This window comes from Enoplosus armatus, chromosome 21 (assembly GCF_043641665.1).
Source record: "Enoplosus armatus isolate fEnoArm2 chromosome 21, fEnoArm2.hap1, whole genome shotgun sequence".
Taxonomy (NCBI): Eukaryota; Metazoa; Chordata; class Actinopteri; order Centrarchiformes; family Enoplosidae; genus Enoplosus; species Enoplosus armatus.
The window spans coordinates 13838772-13854071 of record NC_092200.1 but is presented as its reverse complement, the minus strand read 5'-3'; the positions used below and the strand labels follow the sequence as shown (position 1 = coordinate 13854071).

The 15300-nt window shown below is 41.2% G+C and overlaps 2 protein-coding genes across 2 annotated transcripts; both read right to left on the bottom strand.

The window, feature by feature from the left end:
• Positions 1 to 37: 37 nt before the first annotated feature.
• On the bottom strand, positions 38 to 3635 carry LOC139304638 (uncharacterized). The gene is made up of 5 exons (XM_070928560.1): positions 3612 to 3635; positions 1102 to 1352; positions 919 to 1018; positions 723 to 852; positions 38 to 129 (listed from the first exon to the last, which is right to left on the bottom strand). The coding sequence occupies exons 1-5, from the start codon at positions 3633 to 3635 to the stop codon at positions 38 to 40; spliced, it is 597 nt and encodes a 198-aa protein (XP_070784661.1).
• Positions 3636 to 4318: 683 nt separating this feature from the next.
• On the bottom strand, positions 4319 to 15243 carry rec8b (REC8 meiotic recombination protein b). Its single transcript, XM_070928481.1, has 18 exons — positions 15188 to 15243; positions 14962 to 15030; positions 14356 to 14498; positions 13436 to 13511; positions 12832 to 12949; positions 11437 to 11512; positions 10559 to 10626; positions 9709 to 9790; positions 8995 to 9061; positions 8514 to 8706; positions 7922 to 8056; positions 7309 to 7384; positions 6416 to 6585; positions 6110 to 6149; positions 5896 to 5971; positions 5703 to 5804; positions 4605 to 4711; positions 4319 to 4410 (listed from the first exon to the last, which is right to left on the bottom strand). Exons 1-18 carry the CDS (start codon positions 15241 to 15243, stop codon positions 4319 to 4321), a joined length of 1746 nt encoding a protein of 581 aa, XP_070784582.1.
• Between the last annotated feature and the right edge of the window lie 57 nt (positions 15244 to 15300).

The window sequence follows — 15300 nt, the reverse complement described above, 5'->3', positions numbered from 1 at the left end:
TTGCTGTGGACTGGTGATGGTGATTCTTTGTTGCTCCTCAGATCTCCCGTTGTCCCTGGGCCTCAGCAAAGTCAGGCTGCTGTTTTTCCAACGCCATAGTCATCTGCACCGGAGTCGGTCCACTCTCCCCTGCCACAGACAGAATGCATATGCCACTTAATGATGAGAGGGACAAATGGCACACATTGGTAGCAGCTGTGGAAACAGCCCTATGAAGGTGTACACACAACACAATGGAGAAGATACAGTCAGGTCTGAATAATATTATTAGTGTCTCTATTTCTGCCGTTAACCTGTTTTTATACTGATATTGACATCAGGCATCTTTAGCTTGCTCTGCCACTCTGTTACTAATAACAGAAATAAATGTTCATGATTAGGACAAGTCAAACAGATTTTCACAAACGCCTGATAGTGTTGAGGTCCAAGGTTTTATCTGGACACTGATGTAATGTTTACAGATGATCTCATTTCAGGGCCTCAGGCTCTGGCACACCGCTGTGATCTACATCAGTCTGACAGTTCACCCGTTGTCTGAGAGGTCTCTGCAGACTGTGGCACATAGACAAATAAATGCTCCATTTGTAATATGAACTATAAGCTGATGATGAGAATCAAGAGTCAAGAAACCCTGAGAGCAACATAAGTTACATTAAAAACTTCACAGATTTAAAACTGTAGGCTTTTAATATTGGATTGATTGATTTAAACTGCTTCCAGACCTGTAGATCTGTGTTTCCAGGGCAGGATATTCATTCCTGTGCGACAGAAGGAACGGTCAGTGTGGGCCTCGGTGCTGTACAGGACCTCCTGGAGCTGTTTGTCTCCTGGCTTCTGGGCTTTCACTCTCACCTACAAGAGGAAACAGAATTCAGACATCCCTCCTTTGCTTCCATGTAGGTCATCTTTAAGTCATACCTCCAGGATGGTGATCTCTTTCTCCTTCAGCTTCCCTGCTTTGTTCTTAACCTGAGTCTTCTTGGTGTCAACCCACACCACCCTCTCCTTCACCTCTGACCTGGACACACATAGCACACACACACTTGTTAATAAAAACACAAAATGGCTTTTGAAGAGCCTTCACTCTGAGAGCAGACTCACTCTTGGATGCCCAGGTCGGCCAGTGTCGTGTCCAGGAAGGGGAACGGTTGGTGCGCCAGGTCGGGCTGCATCTGGATGGGCAGTGTCACTGACATGGGGATCTCCCACTCCAGTTCAACGCGCACCATCTTGTCACGCAGGCCGGGGGACTCCCTTCCTGCTGGGCTGTCCGGTCCTCCGTTTGCCCGCTCCACATTGGCCTCTCCCTCCTCCAACAAGCTTTTTGTCTCGTCTGCCGCCAGCTTGACTTTCTGATCAGTATCTCAAGAAAGACGTGTCCCTCGCTTTTATGATCTTTGCTTTATCTCTGTGACTGATGCTCGGTATCTGCACCTTTTTGTCTCCAGCGATTCTTTACTCACGGCTGGTGGTGTTGCAGATACTGGCTGCTCCGCTCTGCTCCTCTCGGGGCTGGTGATTCAGAGCTCTGCCTCTTCTGATGATAAAGGCCTCTGGAAAGTGTGTGTGTGTGTCTAATGCATACGGACTTGTGCTCTGCCCTCCAGGCTGATATAAGCAGCCGGTGTGAATGTGTGTTATGTGTCACTCAGATGTTAGGTTTATTAGACTGTCATGGGGGACGGATGGTGGTGTTTGTACTGCCCAGTGTCTGCGTGGAGTGTTAAGTTGAGCCCGTTTTGACTGTAAAGTACTTCCAGTCTGGGAAGAAATCATAATCAATACTTGTATTTTTAAATGTATACATTTGGTTACATAAAGTGCCAAGAGGCCACTTCAGGTTCAGTGGGGACAACAGATTTATGAGTGTGTGTAATGAGATGTAATGATCCACTTGTCTCCCCTCTGTGCCCTCTCTTATCTCTCTGACAGTTTAGGTGAACAGGAGGTTGACATATGGGCCATTCACAGCACAGCGCCACAATTTCAGATTTTGAAAAATGTGTTCTTGCTGTAACTTACAAGGGTACACAAACGAAACACGTGTCTGTCCATGAAGCATGTATGTGTGCAGCAGGGATCTTTTCCCACCAAACCAGCACTCTGGACTCAGCATGTCACATTCCATGGGCAGCCACAATAAATCCTCTCACACAGATACCAGCCTGACGTCAGCACTGTGGAGAGCTACGGATGATGTAAGGGCTTGGGAATGTATAGAGCCAAAGAGAGGTCGACTGTCTAAGCAGCAGGTTATGGTAGCACATGTTGGATTTTCTGCTCTTTAAAGCGGCTATAACATTTTATTTTTCATTTATAACGATGGACAACAACTTCTACTAAAGGGTCGCTCTTAGTGATGAACCCACAGAGAATTGTTGCCTGAAAATGAGTTTCCCTCAGTTTTGTAGCATATTTCCACTTCATTGTTTTGATGTTCAGCCCCAAACTTTACTGTTTTGGTTCATTGTCATTGCTTCATTTTCAGCGACAAAAGCTCTAAAACCCCATTGTACACTATCTACCCTGCACTAAACTGCAGACGGACACAGTTAGCGACTATAACTGGTGAACATAGTTGAGCATTTAGCAGCTAAAGAGCCAGATGTTTCCACCAGAAACCAGAGCTATAAAGACTCATGTTCACCATGTGGAATGCTAATGAATGCTGATGTTGCTTCATGTCTGCTGGATCACCATATCAACTGTATAAGGTGATAATGTGTTAGTGTTGTGGTCACAGCTTGCTTCTACTGCCCCCAAGAGGCCGAAAAAAATCAGTTATTGCAGGTGTGCTGCTTTATAAATGCTGACATATTAACAGGTTGATCTCTTCATACAAGAACTGGTAGACATACATTACCAAAGGCATTTACCTTATGTTCAATGCCAATAACACAAGTCGATGTTTTGGCTTTACTGATCAGCCTGTGACCCTGTTTTCCAAGCAGTGTGCTTGTAAACACAGTGAAGTCACACTTGTCCTGCAATGATGCAGCAGTAGTGAGGGTGGTGGCTAATACAAGAAGCTCACTGTAACCTCTGTTTGTGCCAGTTTGTGCTGCTTTTGAGCAAGGCATTTAGACCTAAACTATGAGAGTTTGTACCTGTGTGAACACGAGAGAAAAAAGTATTTGACCAGTGTTAGGTGCTGTATTTTTGTATCAAAACATAACGTGGCAGTGGAAAGGACATATGCTGGCATGGCACAGCAACCTGAATGTATCACAAGTAGTATCAACAAAATTACCATTCTGCTGTGTTGACGTGAATTAGGATTTCTGTTCTGTGACTGTAGCACTGACCTCAGCTCAGGCCTCTCAGTCACAACGAGGTGGCACATGGATAAGGTCTTACTCTTTTGTACACACACACACACACACACAGCAGTCCCCAGTGCGTTTAACGAGCAAACACTTTAATTGTGTGGAGTTATTGAGGCATGAGGTCAGACAGGAGTTTTCTGCCAGCGAGGCACAATATGGTCTGTTGGAGGCAGGGAGGTGCTGATGTGCTTTTTCTATACATTTCTTTGCAGCACAAGCTCAAATCAAAATGTTTGAAATAAACTGTTGAATTTTTAGGCTGCTGGATTTAAAAAACAAACAAACCTCAAGCTTCACGTTCAGTGTCATTTTTCAGTATTATATTAAAAAACACGCTCACTCGTGAGTGTTAACAAGTGTTAAAATGTTTACAGTGATTCTTGAACAGTTAATAGTAGAGAATACTATGCTATAGAAAATCACAAACCTAAATAATAAATATCTCATAAATATCTACAGAGATACAGTTTATCAGGCCTGGATATGTTATATAAGTTTGGAAGAATAATTTGAGATCATATGCAATTCTACAGAGCAAAACACATTTTATTAAGCTTTATTAAGCTTTATTAAGCTAAAATAATAAAAAGGGATAAAAATTCACACAGCAGATAAAAACTGTATAAAAAGCTTAATTTAAAATCATTACAAAGGATAAAAATCCATACAGATGATACAAACTGTATAACAAAGCCTACTAGGTCCAAACTGATAAACTCGGTGGGTATAAATAATTTGAAATACAACCTCATGAACAAATTAGAACCAGATTAAAATGGTTAAAAATCTTTTAAACATTCTTTAAAACACTGGGTAAAAGCAAAGTAATTCACTCTTCTGAGTAATTTAACAATCATATAAAAACATTTGAAAGATATTATGATGGTGTCTTACAAAGAGTCACAGCATCAAAGTCATTCATTATATTCATCAATAAAAGTATTAACTGTACCTCTAGAGGACTATAGTGTGAGTAACTGCACTGTGTGTGTTCAGGCAGTCATCTTGAGCGCTGCAGGGTTGATGGTGATGTTACTGAAGGGTTCAGTCTGTCGTACAGTCACCTGGCCAGCAGACAGCAGCTCTGAAGGAGAGAAACATCCCAATGTCTCACATTATAAAGCAGCTCTAGGTGCTGTATAAAAAAACCCTCAATAACCTGTAATGTCTTGATTTATTTTGAAAATGAATGAAATCCATTTCCAGGTCATCACTGTTAGTCAGTGAAGAACAGGAACATTATGTGTTCATTGTGAAGATCTTCACTGATTTCCTCACCCAGCAGTTTGTAGAGTGTGTGAGCCGCAGTGGTGCGGTCGGCCTCTGGGGGTACCAGAGAGTCGAAGGTGACTTCTCCAAGCCTCTGCAAGTTGAGGAAGATCCAGCTGGAAAAGACGAGCAGCGTGAGTAGGTCTGTGATAGTTTCAATACAATAGTTTCAATGTCAAACCCTGGTAGACAGCGTATCCCTCTGGCCTACTGATTGTGTTCTATTTTGAATCTCAAAGCAGATGTCAAACAACATACTGTAGGGTGTGACCTGTGACAACTTTATACATATGTTGTGGCTGCATCTTATGAGACAGGGTTAGAACGGGGTTGAAGGTCTAAGGCACTGTTTGAGTAAACATTAAAATGTGAATGGTCACCTAAATGATTTATAGTATAAATTAGATATAACTGACTCTGAACATGTTGTGATCAAACAAACAAAAAGGTCAACATATGCAAATGGAAGCTCAGGACAACAGTGTTATGCAGAAGGGCATCACTGAAACTACAACTTGTCAACATATGAAGGAGATGCAGCAGCAGCAGAAGAAGCAAATATGGCCATAGTGAACACATGATGTAAGGATTGAAAAATGTCACCTTGTCAAATGAATCTCTATTTTCTACAAGTGGTGTAGAGGTGGAGTACACATCAGAATAAGTTGAATATCATCGTCAAATGTCTGGTGAGCTGGTTTACCCTTCATAGCCACAGACAGACACTCAGAGAGCAGAGTAACGTGCCATGTCACAAAACAGGAGGTTTGCAGTATGAATACGGAGCCAAAAAATCTAACTCGGGAGTCAGGATAGACTAAAATCTCAAAGAAAGGTTTCAAGCATTTTCTTCAATTATTGTATTATCTTTTAGCATCCAGTGTCACCACAGGGAACCTCACGTGTATATCCAGAGTGCCAATAACCAGCAGTGTTCTCACGTCAAGCATGTTCGCTTTACATAGTGTGCTTCTGCAAAATGCTGTTTCATGAGCTTGTTGGAGTCTTGTAATGACGTGGAGAAAGATCATGGTCAACATTGGTGTGTGTTTGTAAGCTTGCTTCTGTCCTGAGTGTGTGTGTGTGTGTGTGTGTTGTATGACGTACCTCAGTATGTCCCTACTCTCTGCCTCAGTCTGAGCCTCAGGCATCTCAATGTTCTCCTCCGCTATAGGCTCCATTGGTAGCTGGGCCTCTTCTTGCAGAGACCTACACACACACACACACACACACACACACACACAGTGATCTATTTCTTTATCCAGCTCGCTGTCTGTCTGTCTATCCATCTGAGACTCACCATCTGCTGACGGGAGTGATCACATCGCTTACGGATTTGTCCTCCTTGGACATGTCCAGGATCACATCTAATACAGCTGTTTACACACACAAACATACAGAAACACAGTGAGTAGCTGGCAGCTTCAAGTGAATGATGTGCTTATTGTGCTGCCAAAGCATGATCTGAAAAATGTATATAATGTGTCTGAAAGAGGGAGAGGAAGAATTCTTACATGAGCCCTCAGCGGGCTGCAGTCCTGACTCACTGGATATCTGAGAGAGAGAGAGAGAGAGAGAGAGAGTTTCATGACACAGAAACAAGGTTTGTAATCTAATTTGTCTCACCACTGAACTGAACACGGTTGGCAGGCTACGGCTGCAGGCTAGCTGGCTAATGGACAACCTTTATTATTATAGCCACAGTTTCACAAATACCCTCTCAGATTTTAGCATGATGTGAAACTTATGACTTTAGATCATTATATGGTCCCAGGAGAAAAAAAAAACTCCTTTCAAAATGTACCTTCACACAGACCCACCTCTCTCATGCTTGAGTGCCTCCTCTTCCTCTCTGTCCTCAGTATTTCTCTGTCCTGCTCTGACTCTTCTTCTTCTTCCTCCGCCCCTCTATGTTTTTCCCCATGTCCAGGCAGGACGGTGAGGGAGGCACACTGTTTCCATAGTGACTGGAGGTCAGCATGGGGGAGGGCTGTGGAGGGGTCAGGGCAAGTTTTGGTCAGTATTTTGTATTTTCTTCACCAGAGCTGATATTAAGTTTGTGGAGAGCTAGTGTAACTCACAGGCTGCTGTAAAGTGATCAATACTAATAAAATGTTTCAGAGGCTCTACAAGGTTGTTGCTGATTAGAAAACATGCTCAGAGTTTATGACGGCTTATACTCTAAAAAGACCAAGAGGTTGCAGGTTGAGTTTCTGTCATTGGGATTCATTTGCCTTGCTTAAACATGGAATTTGTTTTCTTAGGACATTTATTTATTAGGTTCTTTATCCAGAAGTTTGTAGACTGTACCACTTGCCAGACATATCTTGTAAAATATCACACTTCAAGGCTCAGGGAAGTTTTTTTATCGTCACAACTTTTAAATTCCTCCCATTATTATTGCTACTGATGTTGTTTTGGGGTTTGCTATTATTGTCAGTGATTCAGAAGGTGTGATTTCCTTGATTACGACACTGAACACCGTTATGGTTTTTATTCATCTAGTTAGTTGCTGTATTTTTATAATTCATTTGTTGATGAGTTTTCTGTTTCTTTTTGTTTTCCCTCTTGTGTTCGTCTTGATAATATTTTATAATCCTTACATCTGTCTGGAATATTGTTATTTTAAGAGGAAAGCTTAGACATAATTGTTAATGAACAATCAGTATTATGGGCTTTTTCTCTGCAGCCAGGAGTGAAGTGTAGCACTGACATCCACAGGGGGCGTTGAAGAGCTGAGCAGGAGTGGAACGCTTAGTCAAGGAGGGCAAGTCCAGCAACACCTTGGACTGAGAGGAAGAACAAAATATTAGCTTGATGGTACAGTTTCAAATAGGGTTTTTGCTTTTTTAGTACACAGTTCAGAGAGAGAAAAGGGGTAAAAGCCAATGATAGTGTCTCAAAGGAAATTAAAGAAATAAGAATGGAAGGAGGGATGAAGGAAAGAAAGAAGAAATAAAATCAATGAGCACTATCCCAGTGGGCTTAGAGAGCAGGAAGAGAACTGGAGAGCTGGAGTTTAATTAACTGACACCCTTGTGAATAGACACTTTGATTAGCAAGACTTTCATTACAGAATGGCAAAGACTGAAAATTCAACTGGTCAGCGTTACAGCTGAAAGAGTGTGTAGTTATGAGTGTGCATACAGTGTATACAGCTTTTGGAACATGTGGTGCAGATGAACCTTTAAGGGCACCAAACTTTAAATGACTGGGATATTTTAACAAGTCAGTGGATCCACTTACATGAATATAAATGATATAAGTAAAACATTAAACATATAAATTGAATGGCTGAGAGAAACAATCTCAGAGTGTTTCTGTACCAGGTCCAGTGTCTCGACCAGCGGGTTTCTGATCTGTTCCTGCAACGCTCTGTTAGATATCTGGACCTGAGGGTCCGCAAAGACCAGTTGACGCCTGCGACCCCCACCAGGCTTCCTAAGAGGAGGAGCTACCACCTGATGGCAGAGTGAGAAACACACAGCTTTAATGTTTACAGCACTGGATCTATAAAAGGATATCACACTCCAGCCAACAAACTGGACATTATGAATGTATTGACACACCCACGTGTGCTTTCCATTACTGGTTTCCAAAACAAAACAAGCTCACAATCATGAGTCACTTAGTGGAATGTAAATTAAAGTTGATGTCACTGTCATTTGTGTGTTGCCTACATGTCAGAAATGACAGGAACTGGGATTTTTTGTTTTTAAAAGCTGAACAATGAACGAACTAGTTAGAGAAAATGTATGACACAGGGCGTCTCTGAAACATGTGTAGTGGAATGTATGCTCTTAATTACTTGTTGCAAGAACAGCAATTAGTGGGAAAAAGTATTTGTTTACACACAGTAAATCTTTCACTAATTCTTTTCTTATTTTCTTTCTTTCACTAACATCACCTATGTCTTACCTCTTCATAGGGACTTTCTGTTGCTCTGTCTCCCTCTTTGCCAGATGCCCCAGAGGGTGGAGTTGGCATGGCAACCTGCAGCGGGGTCATCTCCAGGGCAACAGCTGTCAGAGGAACCTCTACAGGCTGACCCGACTCTTCGTCGAGCAGCCACACACTGTCCCGCTCTGCTCCCAGCACTGACTCCTTCAGCCTGGGAACAATAACACACACACCTTCTTACAGTACACCAAATATATGTATCTGTCACCACAGGTCTGAGCTAAATATACTGACAGAGACTGACTGATGACAAAATATTAAGTCACTGCGATATGTTTGAAGTCTTTCTGGAAACTACAGGACGTGACAAAATATTTGCCTGTTAACATGCTGTCACATACACACAAGCAGACTGGTAGTGTCGCTATGATGCTGACATTGCCCTGGAGGCGCTCTCTGAGCTGTGTAGTTACTACACAGGTTTCTCTACAAGACTCACTGGTCAATAGAGGACATGGCTCCTTCAAGCTCTCTGGTCCTCAGCTCTGCCTGCTGCTCCTCCACTTCTGTTTAACACACATGTACATAATGCACAGATAAACAAAGGGACACAACACATGGACACAAATAAACAGGTGTTCAAGTGACCACATTTTCCCCATAATTATCTCATTATAAACGATCAAATGACTTGCATTATTAAGGAAACTGGTTTTACTTGATGCACCAAACCTCTTATTAAATTTCCTTTCTTCTGCTGTTTTACTGCAGGAGTTTGTAAACAAACTCTACCAAACTAAACACATGCTGCTGACATGTTGTACTTCTGCTGTCTTTGCTAAGAAAAGTAGGCCGTCATGTATTCCTTCTTAGTTTTTGTTAAAGCCAGGCAGGCTTTTCCGAACTTAAAGAGACGTTCCCTCTCTATTCTCCCCTGAAAAGAAACAGCCTCCTGAAAACAAACCTTTTCTTTCTGGCAGCAAAAGCACTCACATAGTCAGAATTGCTTTTTTTTTTCTTTTCAATTACAGCGGCGGCACAAAGAATTTGACCCGGCCGACTCGTGCAGACACATTACAAAAGAGGAACACACCGTGGGACTGAGAAAGTAGACACTTCCCAAATCCTTACATTTAGTTCAAACCCACAGTATGACATCAGATTAAACAACTAAAACACAAAGACACATATGCAGTGCTTATCATACACGCACCTCTACGGAACTGGTCTGGTTGATCCATCAACAAGTCAATCTCTCTGGCTGTGGCTTCAGGGAGGTCATCTCCTTCAAAATGCTGATACAGACAGCATGACAATTAGAAAGAGACAAACGTCAGAGGAGGACAAAATTAAACAGAAGCAATGAGGTTTTGGTCTGTTTAGTGTCCACAATGATGAATGATGTAAGCGACAGAAGAAACAGCAGTAGAATACAACAATAACAAAAACTGAAGGATAAACGAAGAAATGACTAAATTTTTGCATGCAAAGCAAAAATAAACCCAAGGGGCACACAAGCGGAGGCGGAGGACAACAGGAATGTGAGCCACATATCTCCGAAAACAAACTGTGAGTGCAGGCTGATGTAATTAAGTCAAATCTTATAAAGCCAAAATGGACTTCAGCTGATGATGCTTTAGGAGGAGCATTATAAGCCCCTGAGTGACACGACGAGGAGGCGAATAGTGTGTCGAGATACAGGATAATATAGCTCTGCCTTCTTTTAAGCACTGTGGACATTGAGAGGTGAATTCCGGGCAGCCAGTTAGGCATCCCATATTTTATGTTCACATTCCCCTACACCATTAACTTCACTGCATTATACATACCATGTTGTTATGGAATTTTTCAACATTTGTAAAAAAAATGTTTCCCATAAAGTAAAACCCACAATATAGAATCTCTCATCCTCAATCCTCATCACATAGCATGCCACAGAGTGACTTGTGACAGAGACCTTAGCGAAAGCTGTTGTGGGCTCAATGATTCACCAGGACGCCTGCTGTACCTACAAGTGATGACTGGGATGTTTCCTGTCCCTGTGACTGTGACAGATAGTTTACCTCAGCACTGGTGATGAGCAACTGCTCCTTCTCTGTCAGGGTGATGGCAGCTGGAGGTGACCTGAAACCTGGTTTAACACGGCAGGAGGAATTAGGAGCCAAGCATGTTTGTAGCACAAGAAGGATGTGAGACGAGCTGAGATTCAGCCATGTTTGTGGCACTTGAGTGATGGCTTTAGGGAGAAAACAGCCAGGACAATGAAATCTGGGCCTGGGCTTAGCCTGGGACTGATGCGTTTTTAATTCAATATGTGTAGATAAAATAAGATTAATTCGCTGATGACAGAGCATTTATTCACAATTTTCCTAACAGGAGTGGAAATAGCAACCTTCCTGTGCCAAAAGTTTAAATTTAGAAGAAAATCCAATTATGGAATTCAAGCTAATGAACTGACCCATTTATAAAACCTCTGAAGATAGATTATCTTGACTGGAAACATGCAAAATGTTACCACAACCACTATTACAAGTCATAATCAGAATAATCTGTATTTAAAGAGCATAATCACAAGTTTCACAAAACAATTTGGAAACATGCAGAAAAGTCCTTGTGTCCCATTTCAGGTGAGGCCTCTTTCAACGGATGTGGTCTATAAAGGTGTAGCTTTTAGAGGACTGTAGGCTAGTAGGCTGAAGCTGCACATCCTCCCTAGAGGAGAATAGGATTTACTGTCGTGTCTTTGCAAGTGGGAAATGGGTTTTGGGATCATAAACACAAAAAAGGACCATGTACTCCAAAGTTTCTTGGAGCCTTCGAAATGGGGCAACCTTATTAACCCATTATGACATGTTAGGTCTTGAAATTTGGACTTAAAAGGCAGCTGCCCCTGAAATGGAACACAGGCACAGTCTTTCAAATGTTAGAATATCAGTCTCACCCTCTTTGTCAAATGTGGTGTGAGGACTGGGCACCAGGGAGTGCTGTGAACCTGCCTCTTCAAGCTCCAACATTGGCTAGAAATACACATTACAAATATTATATAACATGACAGAATACCAAAATAGATTTATTTTCATTTCTTCTTTTGCCTCTGTGGTGAACTGTATGGGTATGTATGGGTCATATGGGACATGTGACATGGCCTGAATGATACCTGGTGCACTTCCTTATGTGTAAAATATTGAAATACAACAAACAGAATGTAAATATACAGCAGATTCTAATTTGTATTCTGAAAGCCACAGTCCAGTTTAAATTATTTTCATATTATTGTCCCCATGATACAGTATGTATGTAGTCTTTCGTATACTTTTGCTCTGTTCATGATTGAAGTCACACATGGTATTTCCACAGGGAAAGATCACAAGGAGGACAAAGTTCAGCCATGTCTGCCAGACTTACAGCACACAGTAAGTGTTATCTACTGTGATTTGATCTATCTGAGAATACCAACGGATCGTACGGAGGAGTATTGCACATATGCTATATTAGAATGGGAGTGATCCCCACTTGTGTATGTAAGACCATGAGACACTGACTCATTTGTAGTAGCTGACGGTTTATCAGTAACTTGACTGTGAGCATAAAAAGATTTGTCATTTATGAGCTGTGTGTGTGTTAGCTCTATATTTGGACTGTGAAGAAACTGAGTAGAAACAGTCAGTCACTTGTAGCAGCTGAGCTTTTGTGCTGAGTGTGGTCAGATGAAGCTACTTACTATTAAGCAATTTTACTCTTTGATCAATGTTCTGCTGTTTTGGACATCAAAAGTTAAAGTATTACTGAAAGAGAAGAGCCAAAGTCACAAAGGGTCTTACATAAGAGGCCTTGTCTCATTAATTAACTGTTCTTCAGACATGAGAATATTTCCTCTGGAAACTGCAGTTTGTCCGAGACATCTACAGTTATAGATGTATCACATTATGGGTATGGGTTATATGTCTTGTATACTTGATATTGAGTATCTTGGGTCATGTTTGTCAGGTTATGTATAGTTCAATGGGTTACCTCAAACTACTACTATTATATGTCAAGGTAAATACAACTATTATTATAACAGTTGTATTTAACACAAGACTGGCTACTGCTGCTCCTGACAGAAAATGTTGCACAACATCTATCTGGTCTGCTCATGTTTACAGAGTGAATATTTGATATTAAGTGCAGGTTACCTGGGGATGGTGACTGTATACAGGTAAATTATTAAGATATTTGCTGAGTTTTGTTGTGCTACACTACAGAGACAGACATTGTGTAGATTGTCTGGCATATTTCAGAGCCACACCAGCACATACAGTATATGGCTGTAATGGTGTATGTATCATAAATGTACCTGGTGTATTTTATAAGGGCTGGGCAGTTGGTGTGATTCCATGAGACCGAAGAAGGGGTCCTGAGCTCCCTCAGTCTGCTCCATCCTGTGCAGCCTGTCAGGCACATCCAAGGCCAGCCTGCCAGATAAAGAGAGTGAAAGACACATCAATGTTGCTACTCAAAATATTAAAACATCACACACATGTTCAGCGCTGTACAGGTAATGAAACACCTGTGCTGTTGGTTTCATGGATTCATACAATAATAAAATATCATTGGAATAAGATTAACGGACAGCATCTTTAGAGAATGTGGAAAGCAGAGCTCATACATTACTGCTGTTCCATAACAGAGCTTATTAAACATTTATAAAGCCATTCACATGAAAGTAGCTCAATTTGTCCATCACTCACTCAATAAAACACTACCTTCTCCTTTTCACAGTCTTTATTCCCCAAAACAATCTCCCTCATAAATATTCCACAAGATGCTTTTGAGCTCAGACTTCCCCAAACACGTACAACCTCTGTACGGATCAGCTTAAAATCGTAGGCGCCCCAGGATACAAAACACTCCTTCCACTGCGCATGATCTAATTGTTGCGTGTGTATGTGTGTGCAGACCTGTCAGGCTCAGCCATGTCAATACGTATGCATCTTTTAGAGCACAGCAGGCGGTCAATGGTCTGTTGAACCTCCTCTGGAAAACAGAAAAGGGGTTAAAAATGTTCACACACAACTCTTAGTGGTGCAGTCATTTCCTGCAGAAGCAGAAGCAGAGATGTTACATTTAAGTCGAGGTGTAAAATATCTGACATGACAAATATAACGAAGGTGACCATATGACCTACTGATGAAATTAAATGCCATTGCTGAATCCACCGTGAGACACTGCAGACAACAGACAGTGGTTGCTTTCTAGGCTTCTTCTCCTGCTTATCATCCTGCATTGCACTTCACTGTTTTCATCAACCATGACAACAGCATGATTGTGAATCTGCCGGATGCAATATCAGTGTCAAGGTGTAATTTAAGACCAGATGAATAGAGACTGTTGAGCTGTGCTTGATGATATTGCATTCATCAGCTCTATATTGGCTTCTAAATCAGACTTGCCAGGGTGATTTGGGAAACAATCATTGTGCAAATGTGTGACGATAGCACTGTTTTAGTTTAGGCAACTTGTCTGCTGTGTTTTGCATAACTTGAATGAACAGAGCATTTCACAGTTCACCTGAGCTTACCTTGGAAAGGCCCAACAGAAAATATTCTTTCTTGTTAAAATGAAAATCATCCTGCTTACTGACTGCATTTTCTGCACATCCCTTATAAGTAACCAGCATAAGGAGAATGATTCCCTTATTTTAATCCAACTAACTCTCTCTACTCCCTGATTTCTGGTATATGCTATAAGAATAGACTAGCAGGAAGTTAGAGTATATTGTGTGTAGACAATGTAGCTTGGAGGAGAGTTACGACTGATCATAATTTTCTATTTCTGTGCTTTCTACCCCTGCTTGTTCCGCTTTGTCTTTTCCCCTTACCGAGCAGGAAGCCACACTGCCTGTGGTAGACAACAACCACTCCATACTGCAGCTGGGACGACAGGTAGAGAGAGAACCGAGGCCTTGGTAGATTAGGTTGCGGTGGAGGAACCATATCTGTCACATAGTCCAAAATGTCCCCGCTGTAAACATTTAACAAAATAACTTAATAATAAAAATGTTTGTTGCATTTCATCTTAAAAGAGTCATTGGATCCCTAAAAATAATATACAAAATGTTTGAATTCAAAGAATATTGTACTATTTTACTACTAATTACTACTATTCTTCTACTTAACTTGTCTTTTAGCTTCAAACTCTAGCAGGTGAGAATACCTTCACACTGAAGTAGTTAGACTACAGATTGCTTGAGAGCAAGCTGCTAAAGCTGCATCCCAGCACACTGATTAAATTAAAAATCATCCATATTGCCAAGTAATATGAGGTTGACAAAGTAATCTGTGGGCAGCTGATGGTTACAAAAACTACTACAAAAATCATAAACATATAACACAAAATTAAAAACTGTCCTGACTTACTTTAATCAAATGCATCAGTCTTTCTAGCGATAAGCTAACATCAGTCATATGCCTGTGGATATTCTTACCATGTTAGCCCGACATTGACTTTGAGAAGCTCTCTGCGAGTGACCCTGATACCTCTGGTGGCTGCTAACCTGAACAACAAAACGCATTTATAAAATTTAGAAATAAAATTTAGCAGACAAGCTAATCTGATGTAGCTAAAGACTTCTTGCTGTAAGTTAGTAACTTTACCGTTAGCTAAACCAGGCTTGCTAGCTAATTAGCTAGCTTTTTTTTTTTTAAACTCACCAAATCGTGGAAAAACATCCAGTATGGCGGTGGAGGACATTTGGGTAGTAAAACATTTTTGCAGTTTCTATATATAGAAGATAGTCTCAGGAATAGGGTGAATACTTATGATT